This window comes from Rattus norvegicus, chromosome 19 (genome assembly GCF_021556685.1).
Source record: "Rattus norvegicus strain SHRSP/BbbUtx chromosome 19, alternate assembly SHRSP_T2T, whole genome shotgun sequence".
Classification (NCBI taxonomy): domain Eukaryota; kingdom Metazoa; phylum Chordata; class Mammalia; order Rodentia; family Muridae; genus Rattus; species Rattus norvegicus.
The window spans coordinates 18166402-18183268 of record NC_141552.1 but is presented as its reverse complement, the minus strand read 5'-3'; the positions used below and the strand labels follow the sequence as shown (position 1 = coordinate 18183268).

Genomic DNA, 16867 nt, shown 5'->3' with positions numbered 1-16867 from the left:
TACCCACTAAATAAATAAATAAACAAACAAAAAACAAGCCACAAATCAACTTTAAAAGTAAAGGCCAGAAGTTCACAGAATAGTAGCATTGGCCTTACCATATCCTTTCTTTGGGGATGGGAAAATTAATGTTCTGAAATCCATGACTTTCAGGAATTGTGATATTCATGGAAATTCAATTCCTTTGCAGATGCTCCAGTTGTTGTGGCCAATTGCTAGAAAGGTCAGCTTAAGCTTGCAGGACCCCCACCATCCCTCCCCCCACCCCACCTCCACAGAAAGCTCAAAAGACACTGCCCAGAACTTACTCCACATTCCCCAGAACCACTTTCTTTGTCCATCATTTCTGTGAGACGAAAGGTCAGACTCCTTCACCCTAGTCTCTCCACAATTGACATTCGCCCCTCCCAAAACACTTCTAAGACTGGAAAACATGTCTTAGGATGTATCTGCCAGACTCGGACTGAGAGAAACTAGGGCACTGGTTGTCACTACAACATTGGTGACAGAGGACGCCAAGTACTCTGTAGGAGACAATAGAATGTCCAAGAAGGGACAGCAGATGTCATGGGGAGCAGACTTTGCCTCCCTGCTAATGTTCTCCCTGTACTGAGCATAAGCTGTGGTGGCCTTTCCAGGAGACTTTCCCGGGGCAGAGCCACTGAGCATCTCCTTCTTCCAAAGCCAAATTTTCCTCTAGGCTTGATTATAAAAACCTTAGTAATTCCTATGCATCTAAATGAATGTTTCCTTCCAAATCCTGCCCAAAAATGTCTCATCCTAACTCAAATTATCCTTCTTCACCAATATTAGCCATTAAAAATTCCTGAGAAATAATACCAGTTTGAATATGCACTCAAAATGTTCTCCTGTCTTATTATGTACAGGTGCTTGAAATCACATCAAGAAATAGCCTGCATGGAAGGTTGCAATGTGGGTGTGTGTTAGGGGAACACTCATGAAGCCTTGTGCTTAGCATTCAACGGTTGCCACAAAATTCCTTAGGAGGAAGACTTGAAATCATTATGGTGCTAGAAACAGTGTGGAGGCCAGTTGGCAGAGGAAAGTGAAACATTAGAGCCACCATTGAAGGCTCCTGTTGGGCCCTACCTTGGTGTTTCCCTCCCCCCTCACTGAGCCTTTCAGCCTGCTATAGGAAGAAATTGTTTACACCTTTGACAGCTGCTCTTAGCCCCTGATTTGGGGCTGGGATTTTCCATGGCACCCTTCCTCCCCACTGAGCTTTCCTGCTTCTTGTTTTTAAGAAGCTGTTTATGCCCCTGATTGGGCTGGAACTTTCACCACACAGACTTGTCCTATTTTCCTGTTTGGGGATTTTCACCTGCCTTGTTGATTTTCCACGGCTTTTGCCTTTGGTATATAAGGAGATCTCAGTAAAGCCTTGGTGGCACTCGCTAAAAAGGGGTGACCCGTGTAAGTGTTTTCTTTCAACCCCACAAACCTACACCTGATATTCACACACTGTTGGCACAGGCACTGACAATAGGTATCACAATAGAAACTAGTAACTAGATTTAACCAAACTATCACATTAATGCTGTATTTCGTGGTATTTTTTTTTTTTTTTTGCTCTCCTAGAACCTGGAAGAGGCTTGGTGTTTTCTAATCCTACTCATAATTTATTATCCTTCCCAACACTATGGGCTTTGTTCTGTTAATGCTAACAGCGGCATCCAATACCTAGGATATTTTCTACTGACATGTGTGACATGAGACAAAACAGTCCCTGTCATCCCTCACCTGAATAAACTTCCTTAGAGGACTGTGTAGTTGGAGGGTCCTTCTTTCCTCTCCAAGATCGAGAAACATTTCCAGTCTTCAGACAAGTGTGTCAGCCATTGTCCAGTGACTGTGTTGAGATGTCCACATTGTCAGCTGAGTGTCGTCATCCAGCCTGCCCTGTAATTGTTGTAGATGATTAATAGGGTTCCAGCCCTAGGATTTAATTCAGTGCTACAGTACTTGCCAAACATGCTCAAAGCCCTAGCTGCCACCCTAGTCCTGTGTGCTCTAGAGAAAGAAAATAAAGAACCACATTGTCTATCAAGTTTCTCCTCCAATAGAAGGAGAATCTGCATCCAGTCTTTTAAGTAACTCTAAGCCCCAGCTTCCCCACAGCTCAATGCATCGATTGCACTATTGGTGCATTTTCAGTAATTCTCACTTTCTTTTTGGTGTGCAAAGAATATGCACCATGTAAGTAAAGTGTGTGTGTGTGTGTGTGTGTGTGTGTGTGTGTGTGTGTTCATCCATGAACTCACTATAAATTATTATCAAATGACCCAGAAGACCGTGGAGAAACCTGTCGATGTGCATGCAGAATTATGTTACTACCGTTCCATGGCACCTTGCAGGTAACACTGAAATACTGGGCTGCTTTAATAGAGCCTAAAACCAGGCTATGCATGGTTTTCGGTGAGATTGTGATGTGCAACACCACAACAGAGATCAGCAGAAGCTTCATTTTTTCCATGCTGCTGTTACCAAGTGAGGCAAAGCCTCATCCCATAGAGAGTCTGGTAGGATCTGATGAAAGGAGTAAACTCAGGGTTGAAATCAAGCCTTTAGAAACAAAGAGAAAAATACAAAGTCAAGGAAAGCAAGAGCTGTCTTTTTCTTTTCTTCCTCTTTTTTTTTTTTTTGAGAAGATCCACAAGAGAGACAACCCCTTCCTCAAACTAACAATGCACAAGAGAGACAATACATGAATTAAAAATCAGAAATGAAATGAGGGACATAACAATAGACACCGAGCAAATTCCAAAATCATTAGTTCTTACTCCCGAGGACTTTACGCCAGAAAACTGGAATATTTATTCGATATTGTTGATTTTGTAGACAGATAACAATTACCAAAGTTAAATCCAGATCTGGGAAGGTATCTGAATAATACCCCTAAGAAAATAGATACAGTCATTAAAGGTTGCATACATTATATATTATATTGTTTTCTTTTTGCATGATTAAACCCCTTCAAGGACAATTAGCTATGTTATAGAAAGTGTTACTTTTAAAACAAAAGGACAAAGAGAGAAATTGTGGAGTCACTGAGATACACTTCCCAGACAGGATCAAGGAAAGATGGCTGAGAGATGCAAGCAGGGGCTGGAACGCTGCCCTTGAGAAGGAAATGTTTTTCTCACTTTACCTTACACTATGCTGTACTGTGTCTGTTTTTTGTGGAAGCAGCTCTCATGCTCTCTGGGTTATGACAAGTAGATTGTGATACTAGGAAGAGGGGTGATTTGCTATACAGATATTTTAAGGAGAAGCCTTTGCTTAGTCTCACTTCTTTGCCTAGTCTTGCCTCAGTCGTTCCTGGTATCATGGGAATAACGACCGTATTATATCTTGCCAAAAGGGAATGTGAGGTAATGCATATTCATGCCTATATAAGGGTTAATAAGCTTGTAGCTGCATGCAGTTGCATCTGCCTTTGCTCTGCATCCCCTGTGTCCTGGTTATTTGTGACCGTACCTGGGCCCCCAACGCACTAGCTGTTGACAAGCATCACCCTTCTCAGTGTTAGGTATATATTTTTTTGAAATCTATGATGTGGAGGCATATTACAGCAACAATATGAAATAGCAGGCGGGCATGTATGAAAATGCTGTGTTTAAGCTAGGTGTGGGGACAAGTCCTCAAAAGGAGCTGTTAAGATGGGAAACAAATAATGCATTTGTTGCTGGAATTGAGTTGCCTCCGCTGTGTTGCTCTGCCTGCTCAGTGTCCATTCAACCTCACTCTGTTTCTACAGAGGAACTCAAGGTTTGCCCCAGCCGCCTGTGAGCTGTGATATGGGCAGAGAAAGGCCAGGACACAGTGGTGATTTCCCACTCCTCAGTTATGCTGAATTTTCCACTACTGTACTTGTATACACAAGTACAGTGTGGTCAGTTATTATAGATATTTGTCATTTCTTACAGAGGGCAACTATGATTGACTACACCCAATTCTATAAAAAACAAAACTCAGGAAACCTGGCCCTTGGCAGCAATGAATCAAGAAATATCTAGGATGGTGGGGCATGAATTCTGCCAAGCAATGAACTCAGATAGGTGGGTTTGTGAGGAAGATGTATAGTTGAATAGCCCAATAGATTCACGTTGTATCATCTTGATTTAATCTAAGGACAAAGTAGTGCAGTATCTCTGATGGCTTTCTTCTAACCCATGAAAGGTTCACTGGGGTTTGACCTCAGTTCTTTATTCTTCTTGCTGGGGCAGCAACACTCAGGGAAGCTTGAGATTGCCATAGGCACAGTATTAGGCTAGAAATGCTGAGTAGGTGATACTAAGTTGTTCAGATGGTGATACCCATTTCATTTGTTCTTAACGTGGACCTAAGGAAAGACAGATCAAGGTCCTTAGAATACAAAGATCATTTCCAGTTTTTTTTCTACCTTTCCTGAATGAAAGACTGTTTGGCAGAGAATGGTAAAAATTCAAGAATTGGTAGATGATGCTTTGAATGAAGGGTGGGTTTCTGTGCTGGTTTTAGACAGGTTCTCAATTACCCCATCTTGTTCTCTACGCTGCTCGTCAGGTTCACTTTGAGCTCAAATAAAGCTGCTTCTACTTTCCAACAGGTAGTCTTACAAAGGGGCCTCCAAGGACTGTGAGGACAGCATTAGCCAATGAGAATTGAGGTGTGTAACCCACAACTATAGCTTTATCTGAAAGACCCTCAGACAGAGGAGACTCTCGCTCCAGTCCTGAGGACAATCACCACCCCATGAACACACAGGACTCAGTCTTGATGTAAAAACAAGAGGTTTACTTTGGGATACCAATGCACTGGGGCTCGACATGGTCCACACGCAGGAGGGATGTGAGGAGCCTCGAACAACAGAAATGTACAGTTTAAACAGTCATTTACGATCACACAGTTTCATTAGCTCAGCTATTTCGGTGCCAAGAATACCTAGGCAGATGTTTCTCGTCCTGGGATAAGGCCGTAACCACATCAATGTAGCTATTTCAGTAGGAAGGACGTCTGACTTGATATATATTTTCTTATCCTGGGGTTCCCAGGACAAGGACCAAGGATATCTGTCTTGGCAGGTGTTTCCCTTCTGGAGTTCCCAGGACAAGGCTATAGCGATGTCAGCCTATAGCACAGCTGCATTCAGTACCAAGGATATCTCACTTCTATAGTGGTCAGTCAGCTTCCCAGAGATGTTTCCTGTCTTGTAATTGCCCTGCAGTAAATATGTTCTATACCCTCTGTTCTTATGGTCGGGCAGCTTCCTAGAGAGTGGGTGGGAATGTGCTTTCTGTACTTTCTGGTCTATTGACTAACGTCTAGGGGCTAAACGAGGGCCAGCTTAAAAGATTCTCATGCTTAAGAAATGGCTGTACTGATATCTAACGGAGATCTTTCATATCCACTTTCTTCCAAGTCTACCAGCCATCTCAGATTGTTGCTGTAATATGCCTGACAATCAAGGACACAGAAAAATAACTTGATACACAGCAAGGACATGGCAATCATATCCTGTGTCGTTATGTATGTTCTGGATGAGGTTTGTTAAAATGACAATATTGCACAAAGCTTTATACAGGACCCATCAAATTAAGGGTCACTATGCACTGTCATAGCTAAAATGGCCTGGTCAGAAGTGACCACTGGATCACTCTTCTGTAACTTCACATGAGAGGCTTGTGCTTTTTGTGTTTTTTATTTTTGTGTTTTTTTCTTATTTATTTATTTATTATTTATTTATTTATTTATTTATTTATTGCTTTATATGTTGTCAGGAAGATAGTTCAAGTCATGGATCTGCCCCCAAAATCTGAGCTTTGCCACTAATACTGTAAACAGTATTAGTGTATGCATTCATTAAAATAACTGTTTTTTTTTTTTTAGTAGGATAGATGCTTTTGTGTTTTGTAGGGTGATCCATGAAACAGGAGTGAAGATGCTTGTTTCTTACTCTGTCCACTGAGTTATATCTCTAGGCTTGTCCTACTCCTTTGGCTGCATTCCCCCCCCCCCACATTTGCTGACTATTTTATTTTTCAGATGAAATCACACGTTATAGCTTAGAGAGGCCTGTAAGCAATCCTACTTTGGTAACTTAAGTGCAAAGAGGAGAGCCCCACACTCAGCCTGAGGGTGCATTCACTGGTGGCTCCAATATTTCAGTTTCCTCTGCTAACAGATCACCACATTGTTGCCAGGACCATAATGAATGCAATTCTTTCTCCTAAGGAATCTGGTGGCAACTGTCAAATGTTAAGCACAAAGCTTCAGGTTGTACCTATAACACACACCCACATTGCAACCTACCCTACAGGCTATTTCTGGGTGTGATTTCATGCACCTGCACATCATGAGACAGGAGACCTCTTTGGCTACTTATAGGAACTGGTGTGATTTCTCAGTAATCTTTAATGGGTAATATTGCTGACTGAGGAGAATTTGAGGTAGGATGAAACATTTCTGTGCAGGGATTGGGGAGGAAGCACTCATTTAGATACATAGCAATGACTTAGGTTTTTCCAATCAAGCCTAGAGCCAAATTTGGCTTTGGAAGCATGTGGTGCTCAGTGGCTATGCCACAGGGAAGTCCCCTGAAAAGGGTCCATCAGCTTTTGCTCAGTACAGGGAGAACATTAGCAGGGAGGTAAAGTCTGTTATCCATGACATCAGCCGTCCCTTCGTGGACATTCTATTGTCTCCTAGAGAGACCTTGGAATCCCTGTGATGTCACCAGTATCGTTGTGACAACCAATTCCCTACTTTTTCTCTTAGTGTCCAAAGGATATATCCACAGGCATGTTTGCCCGTCTTCTCAGGCGCTTTGGGAGAGTTGATGTTGATAGAGAAGAGTCTAGAGTGAAGCAAACGAAACCTAAAGGTAATGATGGACACAGGACATGGGGAATGTGGAGTAAGTTCTGGGCAGTGTATGTTGAGCTTCCTGTCAGGAGTGAGTGTGGGGGCCTTCACCTGGCCTTTATAGCAATGGGCCACAACCACTGGAACATCTCCACAGATATTGAATTCCATGATTATCACAATTCCTGAAAGTCAAGGTTTTCACATCATTAGTTTCTCCATAACCACATGGAGGATATGGCAATGCCTATGCTATTATTGGGTGAACTTCTAGTCTTTACTTTTACAGTGCATTCAGTATGTTAAATTGATATAATAACACCATAAGTAGTCATGGAGGGTATAACTTTTCTGAATTAAACAGGGCATCAATGTACTTCACTTTCATTGCTTCTTTAAATTCAGTGACTATCTGACAGTAGTAAGAGGGAGAGAATTGTGCTCCTGGCCATGACCTTATATTCTTAGAACTCCTGTGACTACCTCTGGCTGACGGGGCCAATCTTACCTTCATACATTAGAGGTTCTGTGTGGCAGATATTTTTCTACAGTAGCCAACTATATGGGGCAGGTAGAGAAAGAGCCTGTAACCTACTGGCACTTCTGGGGCATTTGTCATTTCAGTAGGGGGAATTAATAAGTCTGTTGACCATGTCCTCCCCCTACATGAATTTTTAATGCAAAGTTATTGGACGAGAGTAACAGTGTAGGATATCTGAGTATCCCTGATCAATCAAGTCATTGTGGATGCTGAATTGATGATCTGACTTCTGAAACCAGAGGGGTGAGGGTCCTGAAACCAGGTTGTAGCCTGCGTACCTGATAATAATCCTGGAGAAGGCATCTCTCTGGTACTTGTAAGCCTGTGTGGGCGGGCATAGGGAACACCTGGCTGCTTACATCTCTTGGTCTCTATATAGTAGTGGGGGAACTGTGATCCACTTAGGATGCCTCTTACACATAGACCAAACTCCTTGCAGTGACACTGGCTTCCAAGCATGTTCTCCTGTTTGGACCTCACTGTGGTCTGTGTATGCTCTATGCATTCGCCCCATGTGGGTTCACTTGTGTTATTCTACCTACAGAGGCCTGCAGACAGACCTCATCCCCTGAAAATGTCCTAAACAAGGTGCAGGCCAACGAGGAAGAGGAGAGGCTGAATAGAGAACTGGAGCTAACTACCAAGGAGAGAAATGAGCTGACAGATCGCCTCCTTTATGTGACAGGTGGATCCATGAGCAAGAGGTATGCATTGCTCCAAACAAACGACCTTGTTCTAAACCTCATCTCCCATAGAGAGGAGATTCAGAACCTGACCCTTAGTGAGGAGTGAGTTTGGAAATGGACTCTCTGATTCCACCTGTTGAAAATCTGAACTTGTGATCTGAGTGAAGAATTCAGGGATAACGTCACTGGAGCATGAGTTCCCAGTGTACAATTGGAAAGCCCTTGACAGGTGGCAGTTTGCAAGGTTCTAGGTGCTGTGAGTTTGTGGACAGTGTTTGTACTTGCTAGGAAGGTGACTGAACGCTATCATCTCATGGCAGCACCCTTAGGTAACAGGTCCCACATTGTTCATCTCCATGCTTAACTAGAAGGCCTGAGGCTCAGGCCTGTTCCTTCTTGTCTGTGTGCCTTAAACACTGAGACAGTAATGGTGCATACATTTCTACTGATTCTCATTGTGTTCTTTCCATATTTGTCTCTCTTTCTCATTCTCTGAGTCTGTTTACTTTTCTTTTCTTGTGGGTGTGTCCCAGTTTGTGTGTCTGTGTGTTCACAGGTCTGCATGCATATGTACAACTTTTATATGTTTCTATGTCCCCTGTCCCTTGGAATTTAGGGGTCTGTTTTTTGACCTCAGGATATACCTGTATAATAGTTTCATGGAGGTGTAAGTGCTTTATTTTGGAAGCCCCACTTTCAACAGTACAGTTCTTTGCCTGTGTGGTCACATTTGTCTATACACTTGTATGCCTTGGGCAGATTATAAGTTTGTGGCAATATCTGGTCTTATCTCCAGAATTATGTGTACTGTCTGCCTCTAGAATATTAGTTATTCGGCTTGTAGCATTCCACTTGTCAAAACAGGAAAAATGAAATCAGAGGTTTCTGGATGTGTGTGTGTGTGTGTTTGTGTGTGTGTGTGTGTGTGGTTGGGTAAGCTCTGTGGCCTAGGCTCTTGACAGCATAACAGGTTTGAATGCAGATCCAGCCCTCCTGATTCAAAAAAGTGAGCCAAGGAACCCTTTATCTGGGTGCTTAGCTTCTGTTGTCCTGGGCACACAATTCCAAGTTTCTGAAGCTGAAGAAGATCCAAATATGTAGAATTCAGAAAGTGTCCTTCCAGGGCTGGGGTAGTACAGGACACAGACTGAGTTCATATAGTCCTAAACCTCGATGTTCATTGGGTTCTATCTTCCTGGGGCCAGCCCCTACTTCAGGCCAAATCCATTTTATGAAAACTTGAAGATAAAGGAGAAAGAGGTCATTTCATTACTGCACAACTTAGACACAAAGAACATTGAACATCGTGAGAAATTTCAGGAGCTCAAGAAGGAGATTAACTTCTATCGGTAAGTACTGGTCAGAAGGGCCCATCACTTGTGGAATATCCATTGCTGCCTCTCTTTGTTCTGGACTGGAGAGCCTGCAGCTCTGGGTCCATGTCTTCTGCTGTTTAAATATCACTGTGCCGTGGGTCTTTTGGACTCAGTTTCAGTTCCATAAGAGACTGTGACTTCTCAGCACAGTGTCTATGCATCTTTAGAAGGCTCTGGATAGAACTATACTGATTCAGGCATCAGAGTGTTATTAGGCCGACCTGGGCCTCTGGGGTCATATCAGGTTTAACAAAGCTCAATGTGTGGACCACATGGTTAGCATGACCTCCCTTGGTTCTACTGTCCTCTTGCGGTTTTTTACTGCCTACTAATTGATGTTGCCCCGATGCATTGGGCTTTCATGGATAGTTGTAGATCCCTTGTTCTTTTGGAGAGACATGGACTGTTAGGTGCTTGGGTCACAGAAACAATTTATTCTTCCCTGGATTGGCCGTTTGCTGTTTGTGGAGCAGCCTTACATGTATGGAGATGTATTCTATGAAGTCTTTATGGGTATCTGGGTCCTGGTGGAGTTTGTGGGATTTGGCAGTTGGAATGGGAGGAAGAGGCTACAGGATCTTACTATGCAGAGTGTGTTTCCAGCAACCTGCACAGCCGGCTCCTGATGGACCAGGCATGTATGAAGAAGAAGTTGGTCACATTGAAGCAGGAGTGCAAGGAGTTACAGCGATATTTGTTTGAGTTGAACCCGAAGGATGAAGACGAACAGGAGAAGACCAGAAACCTCCAGACCCAGCAAAATGTGGTAGGAACAAGCAGCTGAGTCAGATTAACAATGTCTGATACCATTTGCCTATTGGATACATCTTTGCTTCCCCTATCATCTTTCTAATGTCCCCACACCCAATCAGTCACCCTCCTCATGTGATAGAGTTATTCATTGCTCTGTCTATGCACAAGTATTCTGGGATATTAACCACTTTTCAGAAACTGAATTATGGGCAATTATACTTCTCTGCCCTTTTTGAAACTGCAGTCCAGAAATGGTGACAGAGGAATAACATATCACATGACTGAAGGCAGCAACTTGACAGCTGGTATGCGTGTCCCCACCATATCCGTGTCTTAATAGCTGCCTTCTTCTCCCAGGTCTCAGGAACTGCAGGAGACATGGAATAGGACGGATCCCAGGAAGACAGCCCCCTGAGGAATGAGTTTCTCTCTCAGGAGTTCCCTGTGACGACAATCCTCACAGTCAAAGACTTTTTGTGGGTGAATATTCTTCTTCTCAGATAATTTCCTCAATGTTTAGAGACCCTACATTTATGTATCCGTATGCCAGCCTGTCTGGTTGAGGTCTTTCTCCTTTCTCATACGGACAACACCATTTGAGAGACATCTGAGGAGACAGCCTTGACGTCTTGTCCTAGAGGAGAAACAGCACTACAACTGTGTTTCTAAATGTTCATTAAGAAAATGCTGTTAAGAAATGTTTTTGGTTATGATTTTCATTGAAGTTTTCTTTTTGTTATTTCATAGTTATATATTCTTGTTACTGTTTTTCATTTTTATACCATTTTAGTTGTTCATTTTATGCCTGTTTTTTGTAAATTGTATTCCTTATGAATAAAAATTGATTTGTAACTCTTGACTCTTAAGACCATCTTATTCAAGGGTCCTTTGCACTCCTGTAGACTTAGATCTGACAACTGGATATGGATCTTTGCATGGTCCAGGCAGCATGGGTAAATAGGGAATTCAAAGCCACCAAGGGGTACACAGGGTGATAGTGTCTTTGTGTGGATAATGTGACTTTTTTTATGGACACACACTTTATGATGTAATCACTGACATACTGTATCCATGCTATCATGTATTCTGCTCATCCTAGTCTATATCAGTCTATAACACACATTCCTTATTGACTGTGTGCACCAGATATTGAGTAACACACACTCATGCCTGTAGAGCTGCAGAAAAAATGACAACTTTCACAAAGGTATATAGAATAATCCTAATGGAGAACCATGTGCCTCAGTTTTTCTTACAATACAGCATTAGTATTAAACCAGAAAGATAATGACCATCAACGTCATTTTGGGAAATAGGGTTCCTGCGCTTGCCTCTCGCCATCAGATTATCTCTAGTGTAACTTTGTTCTGCTATTTCTGACAGTGGCTAGACTGTCCTATAAGCCTGTGTGACAGGAGTGCTGTAGACCTGTTTTCCTCTCTTTCAGTCAGTTATGGGGACAGAGTGTTCTGCTTTCTGGCGTGTAGTTTTTCCTCTCTACAGGTCTTCAGCTGTTCCTGTGGGCCTGTGTCTTGAGTTCACCAGGCAGCTTTCTTGCAGCAGAAAATTTGGTCTTACCTGTGGTCCCGAGGCTCAAGTTCGCTCGTGGGGTGCTGCCCAGGGGCTCTCTGCAGCGGCAGCAACCAGGAAGACCTGTGCCGCCCCTTTCGGGAGCTTCAGTGCACCAGGGTTCCAGATGGTCTTTGGCTTTTTCCTCTGGCGTCCGAGATGTGTGTGCAGGGAGCAGTCACTTCTGGTTTCCCAGGCTTGTCTGCCTCTCTGAAGGTTTAGCTCTCCCTCCCACGGGATTTGGGTGCAGAGAACTGTTTATCCGGTCTGTTTCTTTCAGGTTCCGGCGGTGTCTCCGGCAGGGGTCCTGCCGCTCCTGGGCCCTCCCCCACGGGAGCCCAGAGGCCTTATACAGTTTCCTCTTGGGCCAGGGATGTGGGCAGGGGTGAGCAGTGTTGGTGGTCTCTTCCGCTCTGCAGCCTCAGGAGTGCCCACCTGACCAGGCGGTTGGGTCTCTCTCTCACCGGGTCTGGGAGCAGAGAGCTGCTGCGGGCCGGGATCCGGCTTGGGGTTTTCTAATCCTACTCATAATTTATTAATCTTCCCAACACTATGGGCTTTGTTCTGTTAATGCTAACAGCGGCATCCAATACCTAGGATATTTTCTACTGACATGTGTGACGTGAGACAAAACAGTCCCTGTCATCCCTCACCTGAATAAACTTCCTTAGCGGACAGTGTAGTTGGAGGGTCCTTCTCTCCTCTCCAAGATCGAGAAACATTTCCAGTCTTCAGACAAGTGTGTCAGCCATTGTCCAGTGACTGTCTTGAGATGTCCACATTGTCAGCTGAGTGTCTTCATCCAGCCTGCCCTGTAATTGTTGTAGACGATTAATAGGGTTCCAGCCCTAGGATTTAATTCAGTGCTACAGTACTTGCCAAACATGCTCAAAGCCCTAGCTGCCACCCTAGTCCTGTGTGCTCTAGAGAAAGAAAATAAAGAACCACATTGTCTATCAAGTTTCTCCTCCAATAGAAGGAGAATCTGCATCGGTCTTTTAAGTAACTCTAAGCCCCAGCTTCCCCACAGCTCCCTCCATCGATTGCACTATTGGTGCATTTTCAGTAACGCTCACTTTATTTTTGGTGTGCAAAGAATATGCACCATGTCAGTAAAGTGTGTGTGTGTGTGTGTGTGTGTGTGTGTGTGTGTGAGTGTGTGTTCATCCATGAACTCACTATAAATTATTATCAAATGACCCAGAAGACCGTGGAGAAACCTGTCGATGTGCATGCAGAATTATGTTACTACCGTTCCATGGCACCTTGCAGGGAACACTGAAATAGTGGGCTGCTTTAATAGAGCCTAAAACCAGGCTATGCATGGTTTTCGGTGAGATTGTGATGTGCAACACCACAACAGAGATCAGCAGAAGCTTCATTTATTACATGCTGCTGTTACCAAGAGGAGGCAAAGCCTCATCCCATAGAGAGTCTGGTAGGATCTGATGAAGGGCAATAAACTCAGGGTTGAAATCAAGCCTTTAGAAACAAAGAGAAAAATACAAAGTCAAGGAATGCAAGAGCTGTCTTTTTCTTTTCTTCCTCTTTTTTTTTTTGAGAAGATCCACAAGAGAGACAACCCCTTCCTCAAACTAACAATGCACAAGAGAGACAATACATGAATTAAAAATCAGAAATGAAATGAGGGACATAACAATAGACACCGAGCAAATTCCAAAATCATTAGTTCTTACTCCCGAGGACTTTACGCCAGAAAACTGGAATATTCATTCGATATTGTTGATTTTGTAGACAGATAACAATTATCAAAGTTAAATCCAGATCTGGGAAGGTATCTGAATAATACCCCTAAGAAAATAGATACACTCATTAAAGGTTGCATACATTATATATTATATTGCTTTCTTTTTGCATGATTAAACCCCTTCAAGGACAATTAGCTATGTTATAGAAAGTGTTACTTTTAAAACAAAAGGACAAAGAGAGAAATTGAGGAATCATTGAGATACACTTCCCAGACAGGATCAAGGAAAGACGGCTGAGAGATGCAAGCAGGGGCTGGAACGCTGCCCTTGAGAAGAAAATGTTTTTCTCACTTTACCTTACACTATGCTGTACTGTGTCCGTTTTTTGTGGAAGCAGCTCTCATGGTCTCTGGGGTATGACAAGTAGATTGTGATACTAGCAAGAGGGGTGACTTGCTATACAGATATTTTAAGGAGAAGCCTTTGCTTAGTCTCACTTCTTTGCCTAGTCTTGCCTCAGTCGTTCCTGATATCATGGGAATAACGATCTTATTATATCTTGCCAAAAGGGAAAGTGAGGTAATCCATATTCATGCCTGTATAAGGGTTAATAAACTTGCAGCTGCATGCAGTTGCATCTGCCTTTGCTTTGCATCCCCTGTGTCCTGGTTATTTGTGACCATACCTGGGCCCCCAACACACTAGATGTTGACAAGCATCACCCTTCTCACTGTCAGGTTTATTTTCTTTCTTTTTTGAAATCTATGATGTGGAGGCGTATTACAGCAACAATATGAAATAGCAGGCAGGCATGTATGAAAATTGCTGTGTTTAAGCTAGGTGTGGGGACAAGTCCTCAAAAGGAGCTGTTAAGATGGGAAACACATAATGCATTTGTTGCTGGAATTGAGTTGCCTCAGCTGTGTTGCTCTGCCTGCTCAGTGTCCATTCAACATCACTCTGTTTCTACAGAGGAACTCAAGGTTTGCCCCAGCCGCCTGTGAGCTGTGATATGGGCAGAGAAAGGCCAGGACACAGTGGTGATTTCCCACTCCTCAGTTATGCTGAATTTTCCACCACTGTACTTGTATACACAAGTCCAGTGTGGTCAGTTATTATAGATATTTGTCATTTCTTACAGAGGGCAACTATGATTGACTACACCCAATTCTACAAAAAACAAAACTCAGGAAACCTGGCCCTTGGCAGCAATGAATCAAGAAATATCTAGGATGGTGGGGCATGAATTCTGCCAAGCAATGAACTCAGATAGGTGGGGTTGTGAGGAAGATGTATGGTTGAATATCCCAATAGATTCACGTTGTATCATCTTGATTTAATCTAATCAAGAGATTTAATCAGTATCTCTGATGGCTTTCTTCTAACCCCTTGAAAGGTTAAGTGGGGTTTGACCTCAGTTCTTTATTCTTCTTGCTGGGGCAGCAACACTCAGGGAAGCTTGAGATTGCCATAGGCACAGTATTAGGCTAGAAATGCTGAGTAGGTGATACTAAGTTGTTCAGATGGTGATACCCATTTCATTTGTTCTTAACGTGGACCTAAGGAAAGACAGATCAAGGTCCTTAGTATAAAAAGATCATTTCCACTTTTTTTCTACCTTTCCTGAATGAAAGACTGGTTGGCAGAGAATGGTAAAAATTCAAGAATTGGTAGATGATGCTTTGAATGAAGGGTGGGTTTCTGTGCTGGTTTTAGACAGGTTCTCAATTACCCCATCTTGTTCTCTACGTTGCTCGTCAGGTTCACTTTGAGCTCAAATAAAGCTGCTTCTACTTTCCAACAGGTAGTCTTACAAAGGGGCCTCCAAGGACTGTGAGGACAGCATTAGCCAATGAGAATTGAGGTGTGTAACCCACAACTATAGCTTTATCTGAAAGAACCTCAGACAGAGGAGACTCTCGCTCCAGTCCTGAGGACAATCACCACCCCATGAACACACAGGACTCAGTCTTGATGTAAAAACAAGAGGTTTACTTTGGGATACCAATGCACTGGGGCTCGACACGGTCCTCACGAGGAGGGATGTGAGGAGCCTCAAACAACAGAAATGTACAGCTTAAACAGTCATTTATGATCACACAGTTTCATTAGCTCAGCTATTTCAGTGCCAAGGATAACTAGGCAGATGTTTCTCGTCCTGGGATAAGGCCGTAACCACATCAATGTAGCTATTTCAGTAGGAAGGATGTCTGACTTGATATATGTTTTCTTATCCTGGGGTTCCCAGGACAAGGACCAAGGATATCTGTCTTGGCAGGTGTTTCTGTTCTGGGGTTCCCAGGACAAGGCTATAGCGATGTCAGCCTATAGCACAGCTGCATTCAGTACCAAGGACATCTCACTTCTATAGTGATCAGTCAGCTTCCCAGAGATGTTTCCTGTCTTGTAATTGCCCTGCAGTAAATATGTTCTATACCCTCTGTTCTTATGGTCGGGCAGCTTCCTAGAGAGTGGGTGGGAATGTGCTTTCTGTACTTTCTGGTCTATTGTCTAACGTCTAGGGGCTAAGCGAGGGCCAGCTTAAAGGATTCTCATTCTTAAGAAATGGCTGTACTGATATCAAACGGGGATCTTTCATATCCACTTTCTTCCAAGTCTACCAGCCATCTCAGATTGGTGGTGTAATATGCCTGACAATCAGGACACAGAAAAATAACTTGATACACAGCAAGGACATGGCAATCATATCCTGTGTCGTTATGTATGTTCTGGATGAGGTTTGTTAAAATGACAATATTGCACAAAGCTTTATATAGGACCCATCAAATTAAGGGTCACTATGCACTGTCATAGCTAAAATGGCCTGGTCAGAAGTGACCACTGGATCACTCTTCTGTAACTTCACATGAGAGGCTTGTGCTTTTTGTGTTTTTTATTTTTGTGGTTTTTTTCTTATTTATTTATTTATTTATTGATTGATTGATTGATTTATATGTTGTCAGGAAGATAGTTCAAGTCATGGATCTGCCCCCAAAATCTGAGCTTTGCTACTAATACTGTAAACAGTATTAGTGTATGCATTCAACAAAATAACTGGCTTTTTTTTTTAGTACGATACATGCTTTTGTGTTTTGTGGGGTGATCCATGAAACAGGAGTGAAGATGCTTGTTTCTTACTCTGTCCACTGAGTTATGTCTCTAGGCTTCTCCTACTCCTTTGGCTGCATCCCCCCCCCCCCACATCTGCTGACTATTTTATTTTTCAGATGAAATCACATGTTATAGCTTAGAGAGGCCTGTAAGCAATCCTGCTTTGGTAACTTAAGTGCAAAGAGGAGAGCCCCACACTCAGTCTGAGGGTGCATTCACTGGTGGATCCAATATTTCAGTTTCCTCTCCTAACAGATC

General features: G+C 43.0%; 1 protein-coding gene across 2 annotated transcripts in view; it reads left to right on the top strand.

Moving 5' to 3' along the window:
* LOC147998954 (disks large homolog 5-like) overlaps positions 1–11084 on the top strand; it is a 124855-nt gene extending 113771 nt beyond the window's left edge. The window contains exons 3-7 of one of the 2 annotated variants that reach the window (XM_087595892.1): positions 6778–6883; positions 7950–8109; positions 9297–9440; positions 10071–10233; positions 10578–11084. In XM_087595892.1, the coding sequence (XP_087452018.1) occupies positions 6802–6883; positions 7950–8109; positions 9297–9440; positions 10071–10233; positions 10578–10607 (579 nt within the window). In that variant the 5' untranslated portion in view covers positions 6778–6801 and the 3' untranslated portion in view covers positions 10608–11084. The remainder of the gene's footprint in view (positions 1–6777; positions 6884–7949; positions 8110–9296; positions 9441–10070; positions 10234–10577) is intronic. The other variant, XM_087595894.1, reaches the window with a different exon arrangement.
* The last annotated feature ends 5783 nt before the right edge of the window (positions 11085–16867 follow it).